This window comes from Urocitellus parryii, chromosome 6 (genome assembly GCF_045843805.1).
Source record: "Urocitellus parryii isolate mUroPar1 chromosome 6, mUroPar1.hap1, whole genome shotgun sequence".
In the NCBI taxonomy this organism is placed as follows: domain Eukaryota; kingdom Metazoa; phylum Chordata; class Mammalia; order Rodentia; family Sciuridae; genus Urocitellus; species Urocitellus parryii.
In genome coordinates this window covers 108,913,837-108,934,102 of record NC_135536.1, presented here as the reverse complement: position 1 = coordinate 108,934,102, position 20,266 = coordinate 108,913,837, and the positions used below count along the sequence as shown (strand labels likewise).

Sequence of the window (20,266 nt, the reverse complement as noted above, 5' to 3'; positions counted from 1 at the left end):
ATAGAAATGCCCTCCACAAGCCAGAACCCTGTTGCTGCTAGTGAATGGATCACCTCCCTCTGAACACATTCACAGAAGCTGAGAACAGCAAATGTGCAGAATCTCAAGGAAAAAAAATCCTTTACCACAGAACTGACTTTCTTCCTCCAGGCCTAATAAACTGAAGTTTACTGATTTCTCTAGTTTTATAGATGCTTGCTTTTTACTGGTCTCTAGAAAAGGCATTTAAAAAATTACTAGATTAAATGAAATCCACATAAATGGGCTTTAGTAGAGATAGTCGTTAAAATGGAAAGAGATTAAGGTTTATAACTCATAAAAGCCTGTAACTTTGTAATTATTTATAAAACTAATCTTTAAAGCATACATTTTTCACACTTCCTAGGAAAAAATTATTTCTGTAAAACTCCAGTTTAAGAAGAGAGGGGATACCTAATTTTCTTTCTCTAGATAAGCTATAGGAAGCAAACAAACAAATAATGCCCTTAAGTCCTTACTGTATTCTAAAATGTCTCTTACAAAGCCACTAAACCCTGACAAAGTCTCCTGTTTCATATGCAGCTAATGTGAATTTAAATAAGTGAGACTGAGTCCTGCCTGCAGGGGGTGTGGGGGGAGTAGAAGGAGGAAAAAAAAACAAACTTGAGATTCCTTTAGGCACTATATACAAATTGATAGCCACTGAATCCAGCCATACAAAAGGGGGCACAGATATTGAGACTGTAACAGAAAACCAACTCAGAAACTTGAAACTTCTTTCAGGGCTAAACTATAAACTATCCCAGAGTTAATAAGGTCAGAGTAAAATGTTGTACAGTCTATTCCCAAGCAAGTTTGCACTCAGGCTGCTAAGAATTTCCAGTACGCTTTAAATTATACTATTCATCTTTGAGCAACTGAGGGCCATATCCCTCAAGCCTCTCCCACACTTCCTCTCCATGTCTACACAAGTAAAAGAGAGACCTTATACTACACTACCATGTGAACTAAAGACAGGCTTTCACAGGCTAACCACGAAAAGAAGTTTCCAAGTCACTCTGCCATTTATTCATGTGGCTCCAACTGCATATTTTGAATGCTAAGGTGGGTTCTTGTAAAGTTCTTGTAAACTTTCTTATCACAGCATACAAAATGGTTGTATAACACAGTCTGTTAAAGCTCTCAATATTTTTCTTCACATACAATCTATCCAGGTGGAACATCAATCCAGACTCCTCTGTGTACAGGTTGTCTTCAAATAAAAAGCAGAGAAACTTTTTTGTTTTGTTTTTGTTATTGTTTTGCTGCCTAGGCTCCTTATCTCCTTTCTACCTTTCAGTTTTATTTTAGTATTAAGAAAGCCAAACAAGGGACTGAGGATGTGGCTCAGTGGTAGAGCTTGCCTAGCATGCATGAGGCACTGGATTCAATTCTCAGCACCACATAACAATAAATAAAATAGGGCTGGGGATGTGGCTCAAGCAGTAGCTCGCTCGCCTGGCATGCGTGGGACCCGGGTTCGATCCTCAGCACCACATACAAACAAAGATGTTGTGTCCACCGAGAACTAAAAAATAAATATTAAAAATTCTCTTTCTCTCTCTCTCTCCTCTCTCACTCTCTTTGAAAAAAAAACAACCAATAAATAAAATAAAGGTATGTGTCCATCTACAACTAAAAAAAAAAAAAAAAGGCAGACAAGCCAGGTGCAGTGGTACACACCTGTAATCCCAGGAAATCTGGATACTGAAGGAGGAGGATTCATAAATCTGAGGCCAGCTTCAACAAGTTAGCAGTTGCTGACCTGACTTAAAATAAAAAAATAGCCAGACCCAGTGACGCACGCCTGTAATCCCAGTGACTCAGGAGGCTGAGACAGGAGGATTGTGAGTTCAAAGTTAGCCTCAGCAAAAAGCCAAGGCGCTATGCAACTCAGTAAGACCCTGTCTCTAAATAAAATAGAAAAAAAGGGCTGGGGATGTGGCTCTGTGGTCCAATGCCCCTGAATTCAATTCCTGGTACTACTACTACTACTACTACTACTACTAATAATAATAATAATAATAATAAATAAATAAATAAAATATGTTAAAAAAAAAGGACTGGGGATGTAGCTCAATGGTAAAGCACCCTTGGTTTCAATTTCCAGCGCAAACACAAACACAAAAGCAAGAAAGCAAGCCAGACAACTTCAACAACACAGAATTCAGGGTGGTAGTACTTTATGCCTTCATTAATAATAGGGTCTCCAGGAGACTAAAAAGACTTTTTTTCCCAATAAAGAAGTACCATTAGCTGTCCTTGCCACTTTCTCCAGAGGTTGAAAACAAAAAAGAACACTGCATGTTTGCATCACCAGAATAGGAATCTGATGGGTTTTCCCTGGGAATCCAGAATGATCAGGCCCTATAGAACCAATGCTTATAGCAATGCAACAAGCAGGGTTCACAGTTGAGTGAACATCAGAGTATAATGAGTGGAGGCATTTCAATGCAAATAAATACTGAATATGAAAGATTAAAGAAAGGGGAAATTAATCTTTTTATAATACAGAGTACTTTTTCCCTCTCCCTCACTCTCTCTTTTTTAAGTCATACACATAACTACTAGAGTGAGTTGAATTCCCCAGTGCAGTGGTGGTGTTTTATAAAAAGCAGAACATACACAATTAAGACCATGGATTTCCTCACGATGCTAGCAATTGAGATTCTGATAACTCTTCAGAACAGACTTAGAAACAAAGTGCTTCACAAAGTAAGGCTAGATGGACTAGTAAAAATCTCATTTCAAACCTGTTTCCTGTTTCTAAAGCTCATGGTTTGTGGATGGTTACAAATAGTTTGGGTTTCAGCATTTGAGGGTATTTGGATGTACTTACTGAAGAGATTTTATTTTTTCAATTAGTTTTGAATTGTTCCATCCACATTATGCTTTTGCAATACCAACAAAATAAATTGGGCAGCTTCACAGTACTTTAGTAGGTGGCTCTATCTCTTCCCAATCTGATCCTTCCTTTTCCTGACTTTTCGAACTAACGAAAAAAGTAGAAGTGCTTCTTCAAGTTATTTCTTTTGCTCCCAACCCAAATATAAAAACTAGCAAGTAAACATGGCCAATAAGGGTAACTCAGCTTTTCACTTTTCAATTAAGGGATGTTGGAACCCGTATGGTGGTGTATGCCTGTTATCCCAGGTACTCAGGAAGCTGAGGCAGGAGGATTGCAAGTTCAAGGCCAGCCTCAGCAACTTAGCAAGACCATATCTCAAATTAAGAAGTAAAAAGGGCTGGGGATGTAGCTCAGTGGAATAAAGGACCTCTGATTTCAATCCCCAGTATTTAAATTTAAAAAAAAAAATGTTTTTGAGATGCTGGACTCCAGCAAAAAGCTTGCTCAAAATATTTTGTGTCATCACAGGTTTGTATTATACTTAGGATTCCTTAAACATCCTACTACCCTATCAGACTTTCGTTTTGAAAAGAAAAATTAAACCCAAGTAGTCCCTTTAAAAAAATGCTAACCTGGGTTAAGAACTTTCTTAGCTACAAATATAAATCTCAGAAGAAATTGTAATCTCCAACTTGTACTTTGTCCTTTTGATACTGGGGATCGAATCCAGGGCCTCACACATGCAAGGCAAGTCTTCTATCACTAAGCTACCCTCTCCTCAGCCCTACCATAATGACAAAAATGTCAAAGACCTAGAATTTTTTTAAATAAATTTTTATAAATAGTGTATTCAAAGATTTTGACCCACTACATAAAGTAAGAATCCCAATTCTTTAAGAAAAATATACAGATTTCATTAAGAGTTTAAATTCTGAGAGATTCAAGCCTGACACCAAGTCTTTAGATTTCTACTGCTTCAATTCCAAAGGATCAGTGGATAGCAATTTTACTACACAAAACTCCACTATGCTGTATAGTTCCTTTTTTCCTGGGTCAGACAGCTTTATTCTGCTTCATTAACCCCTTCTTTGCTCCTTGATGGATCTTGGAATCCAGTTTCCCTGTAAGGAAGAAAAAAAAGTCTCATTATTTATTTTTTTAAATTTGCAATGCAAATATTTCATGGCCTCCCAGGTCTTCTGGTTATTGTGTTCCTGTCACATTCAATTATCTTGCTTTAGGACTCAGAAACTTCCAAACTTCAGAGTTTCATTTTGTAAGAATGAGAAAGCAGTGAGAACACTGTATATGGATGGATGGATATGGACTCATATGTATATATACACAAAGTATTATTTGTGCAAAGAATCTAATCTAAATCTTTCTAATTTTGTAGCTCCTAGAAAAGAAACAAAGTTTTTTTTTTTTTTTCTGGGTATTTGATACTAAGGCAAAGTTTTTAAGAATATTAACTTGTAATAAAGAAAGGAAGGTATTTTACAGAGTGAGAAATCCATTCTGCTGACCTGTTAACTGGCTCAGCATAATGCATGAACCTTCTTTCACAGTGAGAAAATCAGTTCAACTCACCCCTTTGCTGTCTCAGACTTAATAGGGCGAGTGACCTGAAACAGTGGAATTGAATCCACATGAATGCTTTGCTGACAAAGGTCCCCTTTATCACCAGCTAAGAAGGGTAAAGGTCATAGGCCATAGGCCACATGACTCTTCTGTGTTAAACTTAGAAACAAGCAATTTTCGTGTCCCAGGTGATCCAAATGAGAGGAACTTTACTAATATGTTCTCTGAACTGTGATTCCGTGGATCTACCAGGATAGCATTTGGTTCAGTGGTAGCTGCCTTTGAATCATCCACATCATAAAGAGAATCTTCAGAGTTCTTGTCTTTCTGGCCTGAGAAAAAAGCTTGCAATTTTTTTTTTCTCCCACAAAAAGCCTCATCTAAGTCAAGAGAAGTTGATGCTAAAAATAGAAACATAATTCAGTTCAGCTTTAGCTCTAAAAAATAAATAAAGAGGTGTGAGTATACAAGGGCACCCAGGTATACTTTGGGCCCACACCTATAACCAATGCCATTCATATGCTGTCATTTTCATTTGTTGGGCAATTAGGTATAACTGAAAGAACACTGAACTAGTAGAAGACCAAGGTTCTAGCCCATTGTCTCTGGTATTAACTAGCTGTATGATCTGAAGCAAGTCATTCAGCCTCTGGATTTCAGGGTCTCATTTGTCCAATTAAGAGAAGAATACATGCCCTGATTACCACACAAGGAGACTGAGAGAAAACCTCAGCCTAACAAATATCCATGTTTTCTTAAATCCCCTTCCTCCAGTCTTTTGGAATAACACCTGCTTTTGGAATAACATTACATCTTTTTCTGGGCTTCCTCAGAAACTATCACTCAATGAAACCCTGAAGGCCATCAACAATACTCACAATGCTGTTGATTTTAATTTGGGCTTTAGAGCATAGGGCATTCCCAGGGTTTTAGGAGTTTTTTCATCCCATAGGCTGCCTGGCTGGAAACCTGAACATGTGCCAGCGATCTGGCAAAGAGCCCTACTACAAAGCAAGTTTGCCTTTGAATTCCTAACATTACCACAGTGACTGTCAAATGGTTGGTTTTCAATAAATGCCTTCATTAAATGACTAAAACAAAGAAGATAGATACTACAACTTTGTATCCCAAAGTAGCTGATTTCAAATAAACTTTATACACTGTAAAAGGTGGTGGTACACAGAAATAAGTATTGAGTCTCATTCAGTATTTTAGGACAAGCTATGACAGAATTTAGAATTTCATCTGAGACTCCAGTCATCCAGTTCTCAATTTTATTTGAGACTCTAACTGCATAACCTTGAGGATGTTCCATAGTGACTCTTGTCCTCAATTTTTTTCAACTCTAGAAGAAATTAGACTAGAGAGTACTGAAGGTCCCATCAGCTCTATAATATTATGCCCTAAAATTGAAAGGTAAATTGGAAACTGGGCATGGTAGTACACATCTTTAACCCCAGCTACTAGTTTCCTTTCCTTTCCTTTCCTTTCCTTTCTCTTTCCCTTTCCCCTTTCCCCTTTCCCCTTTCTCCTTTCCTTTCCTTTCCTTTCCTTCCTTCCTTCCTGTTACTGGGGATTGAACCCAGGGGCATTTGACCACTAAGCCATAACCCCAGCCCTTTTTATTTTTTCATTTTAAATTGCAGAAGCTAATTTCAAATTTGTGATGCTCCTACTCAGCATCTGGAGTCTCTGGGATTATGTGCTTCCATGCCTGCTAGTCCCAGTGATTCAGGAGGCTGAGGCAGGAGGATCAACAAGTTTGAAGTCAAGGCTGGGTAATTTAGCAAGACCCTTGCCTCAAAATGAAATTATAAAAAAGCGGGGAGGCTTGAAATGTAGTTCAGTGGTAGAGTGCTTGCCTAGCATGTGCAAAGCCCTGGGTTTAATTGAACAAAAGAAAAAAAAAGTGAATTGGAATAATTTGTTCCTGAGGCAACCTGATAAAAAAAAAAAGTAGGAAAACTAAAACCAGAAGATTTAAGAAAAATACAACTTCTGTAAACCTGTTTACTCAAATATAAAATGAAAGGAGGAAAAAAATCTCTATAAACTCAGAATTGTTGAAATTATAGGTAACATTATGTGCTCTCTATATACAAGGCACTGTGCTAAGTATTTTACACATATTATGTAATTTAATCAAGTAACTAATTGTAATAATACAGTTGTCCCTCAGAATCTGTGGGGGATTTGTTCCAGAACCCCAATGTATAACAAAATCCTCAGATGCTGAAGTCCCTTATATAAAATGGTGTTGTATTTACATATATCCTATGCATATCCTCCTGTATACTTTATTTATTTATACATACCAAAGATTGAACCTAGAGTGCTTAACTAACCTCTGAACCACATCCCCAGCCCTTTTTATTTTTGAGATAGAGTCTTGCTAAATTGCTTAAGGCCTCACTAAGTTGCTTAGGATAGCCTTGAACTTTTGATCCTCCTGCCTCAGCTTCCAGAGTTGCTGGGATTAAAGCTGTGTGCCATCACACCTGGCGAAAATTATTCGTAAATTCAGAATCCCCTGAAAAAGTAAGGGTGTTTATATTATTTATGTGGAGGCTTTGGAGTTGTTTCTTAGTTATGGCCTGTTTCACCCTAGAGTCACCATATAATCCCATGCAAGTCTATAAATGTATTGTATTCCTCATATTAAAAAAAAAAGAAATAAAAATTTTCTTCACAAAGACTTACTGTATAAGAACATTCCAAATCTAAATTTCAGAAAACTCCTGTCTGATTGTGAAAGGCATCAAGAGGGATCATGTCAGGTAAAATCAACAGTAAATGGTAGACAAACTAATCACTAACTTTGATGATGATGTCATAAAATACAAGTCTAATAGGAGGAAGGTGATCCAAGAGGAACAAGGATTTCCAGGCCTTTCCCAGGGATTGCAAAATTCCAGGGATTACAAAATTCTTCAATCACTTAGCCTATCTAATAAAACCATACATGTGCCAATAATTTGTGAATTCTTTTTTTAATCAAGGACATCTTTGTAAACTTAATACCTACCAGAGTGACTGCCAATACCAGCAACTCTTGAGCCAACTATAGGCAATGAAGCAAGGGACTCGGGCTTCTTATGGGAAAAGGCATATCCTCATATAATGGCTATTCTCAGATTGAAGGAACCCTGAGCTCTGAGTTCTAATTGATCTTGATCTTTCAAGACTTGGGATCTAGACAGTGAATCACAGTAATACACAATACATTCTCTTAGAAGGAGAGAGATAATGCTTAGTTCCTGTATTTACATTTAGTACCTAAAACATCTCAGTGTTAAACCACATCCTCAATCACAATGCATAAAAGAATATCAAGTGCATGCACATGGGCAAGAAGTTACAAGAAAAAAAGTATTTGTCATCAATCCATATGACTCTCTAGGGATTTTTCACATGCTTTGAATAAAATAAAAGGCAGTATAGAATTTACATATGTGTATATAACATGTAGTTAATGTAAAAAAAAAAATTCCAAGCTGGGGATAGCTCAGTGGTACCACACTTGCCTAGCATATAGAGGGCCCAAGTTCAATTCCCAGTACCACACATACAAAAAATATTCCTTTATCTCTTTGAGTACTCAATCTATATACTCTACTATAATTAACTTTTTTTTGCATTTCCTAATTTAAGCAAACATGAAGCCAAATGATGTTATATTGCACACTACTCTTTTCTGAATTATTTCAATTTCAGTGACACAAATTACTCCAAAGTCAAGAAAGTTCAAGTTTATATGTCCAAAAACATACATCAAATATACACCTTTAATTTAAGAAAGATATATACACATGCACACATATGCACACACATACACACAAAAACATAACATGTTAAATGGGGAATATTCTAAAAATTTATTTGCAAGTCAAAAGTTTGAAATTTGAAATATATTTCTCATAGAACCAACTTATAAAGGGTGATGAGGTTTCTAAGCATCTTGCAAAGAAACATTTAAACCACACTACTCTAAGTAGAGTATTAATATTATTAATACTATGAAATTTAATTATTTCATGTGGTACTGGGATTAAAATTTTTTCCAGCTCTAGAGAGGCACAGTGGCGTATACCTGTAATCCCAGCTACTAGAAGGCCAAGGCAGGAGGATCACGTGTACAAGACTAGCCTTGGCAATTTATAAAAACTCTGTCTCAAAATAAAAAATAAAAATAAAAAGGTCTGGGGATGTAGCTTAGTGATAGAACATCCCTGTATTTAATTCCCAGTAGTGTAAAAACAAAAACAACAACAACAACAAAATTTTCTAGCTCTAAACAACTGGAAGTTTCTCCCAGAGGCTAAAGGAAGGAAAGGGAGTTCCAGTAAAGAAGAAGGTTTTTAGAAATGGTAATGAGGAATGAAAGATGATGAAATAAGAAGTTAAAGGAAATAGAAAACTTCACACCAGACTAAATTCTCAGATTAGACTGACTCTCAATAGAAATATTTTCTGAGATCCATATGGGCTAGCCAAACTTTTTTTATTTTTTTATTTTTTGGAGACAGGGTTTTAGTTGCTGAAGCTAGCCTCAAACTTGTAATCCTCCTGCATAAGCCTCCCAAGTCACTGGGATTATAGTCATGTGTCACTAAGCTCAGCTCTGTTTCTTCCTTTTAGAAACATTTTCACTATTGTTTCTGACCAATGTTCTATTAACTAATAGAAACAGGATAAAGTGAAAGACATAAGGTATCAAAACTTTCTCTTAAAAACATCACTCTCCTTCATCCCTTTCACCCCACAGGAGAAAAATGAAGGACATATATGTGTTAAAGGTGGGTCTCTGAGTAGAAAAAGTACTAAAATAAAACATTTCAGAAAAATATTTAAACTCTACTTACACAGAATGTTTTTTTCACAGGGTCTTAAACAGTAGATGAAAACTAAGACAGGGAATAAAGCTGAGAAAGGGAACTGGGACTAAAGATCAAGTAATAGTTGTTTGAGAGAGAAGACCCATCTCCATTTCTCCTTCTTCCAACAGGACTGCCATTAGTACCTAAAGTAAGGTGAGGATGGAATGGGGGAGGAAATTCTAGAACACCACAATAAAAAATAAGGGAATGTGAAAGAAGATTTCAGTTCTCAATACTAGGGAGGAAAAAGAATTTCCAAGGCTACCTGGCCAATAACTGGAGTAACTGGAGTATAGTCTGAAGCAAATAATCTATGTAAGTCAAAGGCAACTTTGTTCAGAATTTCTTATGTATAGGAATCTCAGGAAAATATGTCTTATCAATCATGAGAGTTCCTAAATTTTGCAGTGAACACTAAATTGATATTCCAAGCATTTCATCTTGTGATGAAAAACAATGCTAAAATATAGTCAGCTGGCCAATAGCATCAGTATCATCTGAAAGCAGGACCCAGGATCCTGTGTTTTTATAATTTGGCTAGGTGATTTTTATTTTTTCATAGTTTGAGAAGTACTTATCTACAGAAGAGATTTATAAAAAGGCAAGTTGTTACCCAAGGTAGAGGAGGAGGTAAAGTTGTGCACAAGTGAAAACAAGCATGCCTCAGAACTGCCCAATTCATATAATGGGAAAACAGTGATATGGAAGCATGAAACAGTAACTGACATGAGCAAATGGGAGTTGTTGTTGATGATTTTCAATAGAGGCTAGCCAGAGAAGGCACCATTATATGTTTTTTGTGATTGATGTGAAATAGAAGAGGCTACTTCTAGAACTAGAGAGAAGAGAAGTGGGAGCTGATCAGTTCAAAGAAGAAAGTAAAGTCAACAAGCATTTCCTGAGAAGGCAATATGCAAAGAGTATTATAATTACAAAAACCTAAGAGCAAAAGTCATAGAAAAGAAACCATTAAGAGATTTCAAAAAGAATGAAAAGCAAGAGGGCTCAGGCACAACTATAGGAACCAATAATAAAGGGAAATATGGGAAGTGGTGCCTCTAAAATAGACACTCATTGGACTGGGGGTGTAGCTCGGTGCTACAGCATTTGTCTAGTATGCATGAAGCCCTAGATTCAACCCTTAGCACCACAAAAAACAATAACAACAAAAACCCAAACAAATGAAGAACAACTTAAGGGCTGAAGGTGTGTAGTTCATTGGGAGAGTGTGCTTAGCATATTCAAGGCCCTAAGCTCAATCCCTATCACCAAAAAAATTAAATTGAAAAAATACATATATAGCCAGGCACAATGACACACTCCTATCATCCCAATGACTCCAAAGGCTGGGGCAGTAGGATCACAAATTCGAGGTCACCCTCAGCAACTTAGCAAGACACAGTGACAATTAATTAATTAATTAATTAATAAGGATCTATGATGTAGCTCTGTGGTAAAGGGCCCCTAGGTTCAATACCCAGTACTAAAGAAATAAAACAACACAAAGGCCTAGGGAATAGCTCAGTGGTAGAACATTGCCTAACATGTGACAAAACAAAAAAATAGTTTTAAGATGTATGATATGTCAAAATACATTCTACTGTCATAACTAATAAAAACAGAAAATTAAAAAAAAGATTTTAAGTTTTATTCTTGGAACAAATATTGAAGAACAATGGATAAATGACAATATTGTCACTGGTATTAGATCCCTATTTTCTCTGATGAGCATCACAGTGGAGCAAAGCATTCTTTTGAGTAACAAATTGCATTTTAATGTAATGGGGTTCTAAATAGAAGTTTATGGTGATTTACTATCATGCCAATGATTGTGGATCAGGATACTTTGGGAAGGCTATATTGTAGTAAATCCAACAGTAAAGTTATTGATAAAATAATAATGTGAATCCTCCCATTAGGAATACCATAGAACAAATAATTTTAAAGTTAGACAAGTGAGATACAAAACAAAAAATTTAAAAAATTAGACCATCAAAGATAGTGACTTACAGATTTTTGGATTTCCTTTAATAGGAAACTTCACAATCATTTCCTGAGGATTTTTGCAGATGAAAACAAATGGAGAATCAGATTCTTGACTGATGTCTGGAAACTGTGAATTATAAAAATAAAAAGTTCAAGCTATTTGGGATAAATTTTGAATTTTAAAGAGATCAAAGCATGTCCCAGATTTTACCTTGACATTCTGATGATAGTATTCCTCATTTTTTAGGTAAAGAGGATTATGCTCAACAAGCAAGAACAGAATTTCACCTTTCTGCAGTTGTTACCACAATTTTATATACTCTTGCCTGCCACCTCTGGCTTTCAATAGTGGGAACTGCTTCATAAACAAAGGATGCCTGACATCCTTCCAGGCAAATCAGAACTGACCATTCTTTTTAACAAAGAAATTCACAGGTCTCTTTCAGAAATATTGGTTCAACCCAAGTGAAGCACTTGAACACTTAAGAAAAACATTTGTGGAAATTCTGCCAGCAACAGTACACACAGCCCTTCTCTCACTAAAGTCAAGGAAGATGATTCATTCTGAAAGGTATGAACATGTAAAAGCTGTCTTAGGGTAAAAAGGTAACTGGCAGAACAATTCTGAAAATTGTTTTAAAAGTCTTTTTTGGATCTCTTATCACAAAACAAATTTGCCTGAATACTTAGAACTTTTATTCCTTCTACAAAGACAGGCACAGAACCTAAAAAAAGACTATACTTAGTACACAATCACAATTTAAGGAACAATTAGGGGTTGGCAGAAAATGTTCTCTAGCAATGCCCAACTGATCTGGTGTTACATTAGTTCTTATCTTGGGATATCCTGTATTTAGCAAGATGGACAAATATGACTGATAGGCATCTGGGTCAGACTTAATTACCAGAGAAGCTGTTCTCCTAGTAACTACTATAAAATAAGAAATTAGCTTTCCCACTTGCACAAGGTCCTGGGTTTGATCCAAAACATGGCCAAAAAAGACAAAAATAAGAAATTATTTTTCCACTCTTATTCTTCCAAAGATTTAAGACTCTAAAGTAGAAATAGAGGTTTCAGTTAAAAAAAAAAATCAAGAAAATTCAAATTTATCCAGTGGAAGCATAAACTTCTTTACTGATCACTCTGTCCAAAGTGATAAGTTGATACTGTACAGAAAACAGGTAATAGCAGCTTTTGTTTCTCACCATATACCATAGCTTTCAGTGTAGGACAGGTGTGGCATATCCTTCATAAGAAGTAATTGAAGGGGCTGGGGCTGTGGCTCAATGGCAGAGCACTTGCCTAGCATGTGTGAGGCACTGGGTTTGATCCTTAACACCATATACAAAAATAAGCAAATAAAATGAAAGCGTGCTGTCCATCTTCAACTACCAAAAAAAAAAAAAAAAACCCCACTTAATATTAAGTATCAACCCCAAACATATTCACAAGCAACATCAAAACAGTCACAGTGGAAAAGACACTAAAGATGGGAGGGTGAACCCTCTTCTTCCCTTATCCCCTGGATCCTTAGAACTCAAAAAAAAGCAGGAACCAATTGTTACTGCTGGGTATTTAGAAGGAAGTAAGCTCCACATACTGAGGTGCTTTGGCACAAGTAAGACCAGAGGCTATCATCAATACCTTTAAGCCTAATTCTACAGAGAACAAAGCATCAATAGTCACAATTACCATCTCTTTAATTTTTCCCTTCTCTATAGCTTACAAAAAGGACAATGCTGCTAGGACTTCATAGCTCTGCTTTTCCAAAACGGCCAACCATTTCATCCATTCTCTCCCTTTTCTACCACACTTGTAACTCTTTCTTCCCTACTGGATTAATCCCAATAACACATAAATATTCTGATAAAACAAAAATGTCTCCCCAGATCCTACACTAGCTACTACCCCATTTTCCCCAGATCCCCTTTACAATAAAATTATCTGACCAGGCACAGTGGCCCATGCCTGCAATTTCAGGGACCTGAGAGGCTGAGGCAGGAGGATGCAAGTTTGAGGCCAGCCTGGCAACTTAGTAAGACTCTGTCTTAAATACATAGGGCTGAGGGTGTAGCTTTGTGGTAGAGTGTTCCTGAGTTCAATCCCCAGTACCATAATAAATAGACAATTAGACAATTAAAAAAAAAAAAAAAGGTGCCAGATGCAGTGGCGAATCCCTGTAATCCCAGCAGCTCAGGAGGCTAAAGAAGGCTGAAGCAGGTGGATTGAGTTCAAAGGCAGCCTTAGCAACTTAGCGAGGCCCTAAACGACTCAGCAAGACCCTGTCTCTAAATAAAATACAAAATAGGGCTGGGGATGTGGCTCAGTGGTTGAGTGCCCCTGAGTTCAATCCCTGATACCTACCCCCCAAAAAAGAGCTGGCAGGGTGGCTCAGAATTAAGCACCCCAGGTTCAATCCCTGGTACCAGGAAAAAAAAAAAAATTAGACTAGAGAGGTAGCTCAGTGGTGGAGGGATTGCCCAGCATGCAAAAGCCCCTGGGTACAATTCCCATTAATCTCTCATCATATACATACAAAAGAAAAGAAATAAAGAAAAGAAAGTAATTCTGACGAATGTTAACAGAATAAGTAAATGTTGAATAGTAAGGAAAACTGGAAAATTGAGGGACAAATATAATGATACCATGATAAACTCCTTGAACCAATCATGCCTTATAATGAAGATAAACATTAAGATCTACTTTCCTAACTGAATCTCAAATCCAAGTTCCATGGGAATATCCCTTTTCTCACCCTACCACCAAACACAGGGCTTATAAGACACAGAAATGAGGAGCAAAGCAGCCTACAAACAATAAAGCAAGGCCTTCACGCTTAAGGAAGGATTATTTCTCATTATTAAGGACACTAAGGCAAAGTCAAAGTACCTCCAAAAAAGCATAATAACTCCTAATGCCTGTGCATTAAGGACCACATTATATTCTAACAAGTCAGTGATAGTTGTAAGAAAGGGATCTTTGACCAAAGAGTGAAAAGACTAAAATTACTGACCCAGAGAAAGAGTAAATTAAGAGAGAGAGGTGAAGAATGTGAATAAACATGATGTCACATTCAGTTCAGAGAGGATGCTAGATTAGGCATCAATGAAATGGAATAATACACTGTTTAAGGAATGTGGGTTTTACAATTAAGCAACCATCCATAGTTAGTAAAAGACTCTTCAGACAGTTGCTGTTGTTCTTGTCTACAAAGACTTCTATCACCTGGCTTCCAGTCTGAGGAGCAAGGAAGGTGGACCTACTCTTCCTTAATGCCTCATAAATTTCACAGCTATCTAACATAACAGGTAATTAACTACTAAACAGCCACTTTCTTCTCCTCTCCAGAGGGAAATTACTCACCAGTCATCTAGAAAACATTTCTTTTGCCATTTTTATGAGAGAGGGAAAAAAAAAGGTAGTACTTTTTGGCAACCACTTCTGATTTAGAGCCAAATGGGCATTTTTACCCAACTCCAAAAGCTTCCATTTAGTTCTTGTATTAATGTGATCAATAACTCCTAAACTAAGTCGTTCTTCACATTAAGTCCCAGATGACCTATAAATCTTATACCTATCTTCAGAGTCAAAACAAAGAGTTAATAAAGAACTCATTGACAAAGCACATATATATGCTGAAGGTTTTCTTGATTGAACTTCAAGGAACTAAATAGGACATCAAATCAGGCTCTGAAATCTAGTTAGCTAAAAACTGACTCCAAGAAGATTGAGGTGATAAAACTCAGAAAAAGAGAAGGAAATGAGTCCGATAAGAGGCCACAAACACAACAGAGCCAAAGAGGCATATCCTGAAAGCAACTGCATCCTTTTTTTGGGGGGGTGGGGTGGGGTGGGCAAGGGGAGATGGTAAATTAGGAATTGAACTGAGGGTGTTCCAGTCCTTTTTATTTTGAGGCAGAGTCTCACTAGGTTCCTGAGTGTCTTGATAAACTGCTGAAGCTGACCTCAAACTTGTAATCCTGCTGCCTCAGCCTCCAAAATGGCTGGGTTTACACCTGGTAATTAATATCTGATAACTGCAGCCAATTACATTAGATTTTTTGACCTTTGATCCTACATATTTGTTACTTTGTATTCCTTGACCCACATCTTTGTATTTCCTCTCTGAAACCCCAATCCTAGTAACCAGTGTTTCATTCTTTATCTCTCTATATTTGATAACCCCCCACTTTTTTTTAAAGATCTCACATGTAAATGAGATCATACATTATTTTTCTTTTCATATCTGGCCTCTGTCACTTAGCATGAAGTCCTCCAGTCTTCGTTTTTTAATCTGAGTAATATTCTGTTATATAAACATATATATGAATGATACACACCAGTTTCTTTATCCATTTGTCCACTGATGGGCCACTTGGATTGTTTCTATATCTTGGTTATTGTGAATAGTGTTGTAATGAATGTGGGTGTGCAGATATCTTTATGAGGTAATGATTTGGAGTATATTTCAGAAGAGGGAATGCTGGGTTCAGTACAGTCTTTCTAAAATATACATCTTATTATATCATTTACATGGTTGCCTTTAGAATATAGTTCAAATTCCTATACATGGTATTTATGGCTTTTCACATATCAATCACTCTTTGCTTCTCAATATTGGCATGACCATTTGCTAAGCATTCACTATGAGCCAGACTGTTATGTTAGGAGACATACAGGTGAGTAAAACATAGATGATGACCTAAAGGAACTAAATGTGAACATGTAACCTCCACCCCCTACCCCCCCCAAAAAAAAAAAACACAAGGAAAGAAATAAAAAATACAGTAACATACTACAGTTATAGGAGTATGAACCCAGTAGCTCAAAGAAGGAAATGATTAATTCTATCAGACAAAAACTGGTTTGGGGTAGGGAAGAATCTATGGAGTGATATCTGAGCTGTTTTAAAGGATGAATAGGAGCTCTCCTTGTGGAAAAAGGCATAATGAAGGCTGGGATATAGCTCAGTTGGTAGAGTGCTTGCCTCACATGCACAAGGCCTTGGTTTCAATCCTCAGCACCCCCCAACACAGGCGGCATAATGACTTGATATAGAATAGTATACTGAGTATTATACTGAAGGCTAGGCTCAGTGACACATATCAGTAATCCTCAGGAGGCTGAGCCAGGAAAATCACAAGTTTCAGGTCAGCTTTAGCAAGTTAGTGAGGCTTTAAGTAACTTGGCAGGACCCTGTCTCAAAAACAAAAATAAAAAGGGCTATAGCTCAGTGGTAATGTGTCTGGGTTCAATCCCTGGTACAAAACAAACAAAAAAAGGTATATTAAGGGGCTAGGGCTGGAGCTCAGTGGTAGCACACTTGCCTGGCATGTGTGAGGCGCTGGGTTCGATTCTCAGCACCACATATAAAAATAGATAAAATAAAGATCTATAAACATCTAAAATTTTTTTTTAAAAAAAGGTACATTGAGGAAGATATAAATTCTGCTTTCATCAGGATTTCCCCCTTTTTTTTAATTGGGTACTGAGGATTGAACTCAGGGGCACATCCCCAGCCATTTTTTATATTTTATTTAAAGACAGGGTCTCACTGAGTTGCTTAGTGCCTTGCTATTGTTAAGCCTGGCTTTGAACTCACAATCCTCCTGCCTCAGCCTCTGGAGCAGCTGGGATTACAGATGAGTGCCACTGTACCTGGTAGGATTTGCCCTTTTTTAGAAGCTTCCTTAACTCTCCCTATTCCATCTAAACCCAGCTGAGTTAGGAGTTGGGTCCCCTCCTTTGTGCATTCCGATATCCATGTAATAATTATGACTGAGTTTTTTTGTTAGTTTCTTCTAGTAGGCTTAATAATATAGAGGGAATGGAAGATCTTGTTAAAACTCTGGATCTTTAGTCTTTATTATAATGCCTGGCACACAACACAAAATAATAAATATTCCTTGAATGTGTGATTATCTAATATTCTGAGGCATACAATATTGAATTAGGAGATAATTTGTCACTTGGATGACACAACAGATTGCATGACAAACCAAGAAGGCTCAAGCAGATTGTAAAAACATATCAAGGCCACAGCAGATTCCTTCTAGGTCAAGCAGACCACTTGCTCTAAGACTTTCTTAACTTATAGGTTAAAATCAAGGTATCACAACACATGACTGATTCTACCTATATTAAATCTCTTATATATGTTCTTCTCCTGCCTAATTCCATAGGCATTATACTAAAACAGGTCTTTTTATATTTCTACTCTATACTATAACACTCTTTTCACTAGTCTTCCCACATTCATAATCTTTCCACTTGAATCCATTTTCTACATTGCTGCTAATGAATTTTCTTTTCTTTTTTTTAAGAGAGAGAGAGAAATTTTAATATTTATTTTTTAATTTTCGGCAGACACAACATCTTTGTTTGTATGTGGTGCTGAGGATCGAACCAGGGCCGCACGCATGCCAGGCGAGCGCGCTACCGCTTGAGCCACATCCCCAGCCCACTGCTAATGAATTTTCCTCAGGCAAAGCTCTGATCATGTTACTGCCTCATAAAACCTCCAAAACCCTCCTCCCCATCCTGCAACTCACTAGAAAAAAAGGTCTTAATTCTGCAGCCTATCATTCAAAGCTATCAACTTTCTGACCACAATCTACCTTTCCATTCTTGCTTGCTGCTTGTTCCTCTTCCCTCACATATTTCTTTCAACCAACTGATTTGCCATCATTATTCTTACATCCTCATAACATCCCATCAGTATTCAGGATGGCCTTGACCTTGACATTCTACCTCAGCTTCCAGAGTTATCTGGGAATTACAGGTACACACCACCTCATCTGGCCTCCCACCTGTGCCTTTGCTCACATTACTTCCTCTCCTTGGAATATGCTTTTCTTTTTTTATTTTGCAGTACTAGGGATTGAACCCAGGACCTTGCACATACTAGGGAAGGGCTCTATCACCAAGCTACATCACCAGTCTTTTTTATTTTTTGAAATGGCCTCCCTGAATTGCTCAGGCTGGCTTGGAACTTGGAATCCTCCTGCCTCAGTCTCCCAAGTCGCTGGGATTACAGGAGTGCCTCACCATGCACAGCAAGAATATGCTGTGCTAGCATGTAAATAGGAAGACTTGGACAGCAAACTCCCAATTTTAACATGGGTTGACCAACATTACACAAGTTGTTTGTACTCTCTTAGCTTTAAGTTCCTTATCTCTAAAAGAGGAATAATAGTATCTTGCTTGCAATTGTTGTGAAGTTTAGAAAATAACATATATAATAAGCATGGCACATAATAAGTCATCAAAAATGATAATGTTTATTACTTTTCTTCAAGGCAAATTCAAAGCCATCTTTCTTTCTTTCTTTTTAGTACTTTGGGACTGAACCCAGGGCATTGCACATATTGAAGCCATTTCTTAATAGTTTTGTGGATTTCCTCTGAGTTAGAAATAATCACTCCCTTCTTCAAATCCTCAGAGGCAATCTTACTTCTGTTAAGACATTTATTTTGGGCTGGGAGTGTAGCTCAGTGGTATAGAGTTTACATAGTATGTTTGAGGACCTGTGTTTGATCTCTAGCATTATTTTTTTAAAGCGTTATCTTTATTTTTTAGATTTTGTTTAATATTTTTTAGTTGTTGATGGACCTTTATTTTATTCATTTATTTATATGCAGTGCTGAGAATTGAACCAAGTGCCTCACACATGCGAGGCAAGCGTTCCACCACTGAACCACAACCTCAGCCCCATTTTTTATATTTTATTTGGTTGTTAACAAAATATAAAATATTTTTTATATTTTATTTGGTTGGGAAATCTGGTAGCCTTTCAGATTTCCAAGAAAAGAACCTGTGCATCTTTTTGTTTCCTTTAGTGTCTAGAATGGTGTCTGACTTATAGTAGGCACTCAAATATTTATTGATTAAAGGGAAGGGGAGGGGGGATAGTAGGGGATAGGAAAGGTAGCAGAATACAACAGTTACTAATAGGGCATTATGTAAAATTATGGATGTGTAACCGACGTGATTCTGCAAGCTGCATTTGGGGTAAAAATTGGGAGTTCATAACCCACTTCAATCTAATGTATGAAATATGATATGTCAAGAGCTTTGTAATGTTGTGAACAACCAATAAAATAAAATAAAATAAAATAAAATATTTATTGATTAAAAAAATATAAGAAAATTTTAAGAATTACACATTCACTGTTAGATGAAAAACTAAACATTGAGGAATTCACATAAATACATGAAAAAGTGGCAATATTCCTCGTCTCTCTTCTATTGTGCTTCAGCACAACAGAAAACATGCATGAATATACACCCGAGTGCGCGCGCGCACACGCACACACACACACACACAGTTATTCCTTAAAACGCATTTTTGTTGTTGTTGTTGGATACTGAGAATTACACCCAGGAGTACTTTACCACTGAGCTATATTCCAGTCCTTTTTTTAATTTTTTGAGACAGGGGTCTCCCTAAGTTGCAGAGGCTGGTCTTGAACTTGTGATTCTCATGCCTTAGGCTCCCAAGTAGCTGGGATTATAGGCAGTGTCTCTGTGCCAAGCTCCTTAAACCATTTTCAAATGGGTACTTGATACTCATCTGAAAATGACGATAAAGACAGTCTGTTCTGACTTAGAAACTCTGGTAAATATTCTAGTCTTCATAAGAATCCTGAAAATAGGTTTCCCATCTCAGGTGAGCTGTGAATTTAAAGAACTGCTTGGAATTAGGCTATTTGCTAGTGATACACAATTTCCTTCTTTGCTGAACTGGATAATAACCTGTGATCCCTGAGGAACACTGTCAGGTCTATGAATTGGCAGATTTTCTCTGTGCAACATAGAGGATATTTTAATTTTATTATTATTTTTTTTATGGTGCTGAGAACTGAACTCAGGGCATCACACATGCTAGGCAAGAGCTTTACCATTGAGCTATACCCTCACAAATTTTAAAAGATAATTTATGGCCTTTGTCCTTTC

The 20,266-nt window shown here is 37.0% G+C and overlaps 1 protein-coding gene across 3 annotated transcripts in view; it reads right to left on the bottom strand.

Moving 5' to 3' along the window:
• Positions 1-3,716: 3,716 nt before the first annotated feature.
• Trip4 (thyroid hormone receptor interactor 4) overlaps positions 3,717-20,266 on the bottom strand; it is a 54,569-nt gene continuing 38,019 nt past the window's right edge. For all 3 annotated transcript variants that reach the window (XM_026384811.2, XM_026384812.2, XM_077799769.1), the window contains 2 exons: positions 11,335-11,437; positions 3,717-3,987 (listed from right to left, as the gene is read on the bottom strand). In XM_026384811.2, the coding sequence (XP_026240596.1) occupies positions 3,920-3,987; positions 11,335-11,437 (171 nt within the window). In that variant the 3' untranslated portion in view covers positions 3,717-3,919. The remainder of the gene's footprint in view (positions 3,988-11,334; positions 11,438-20,266) is intronic.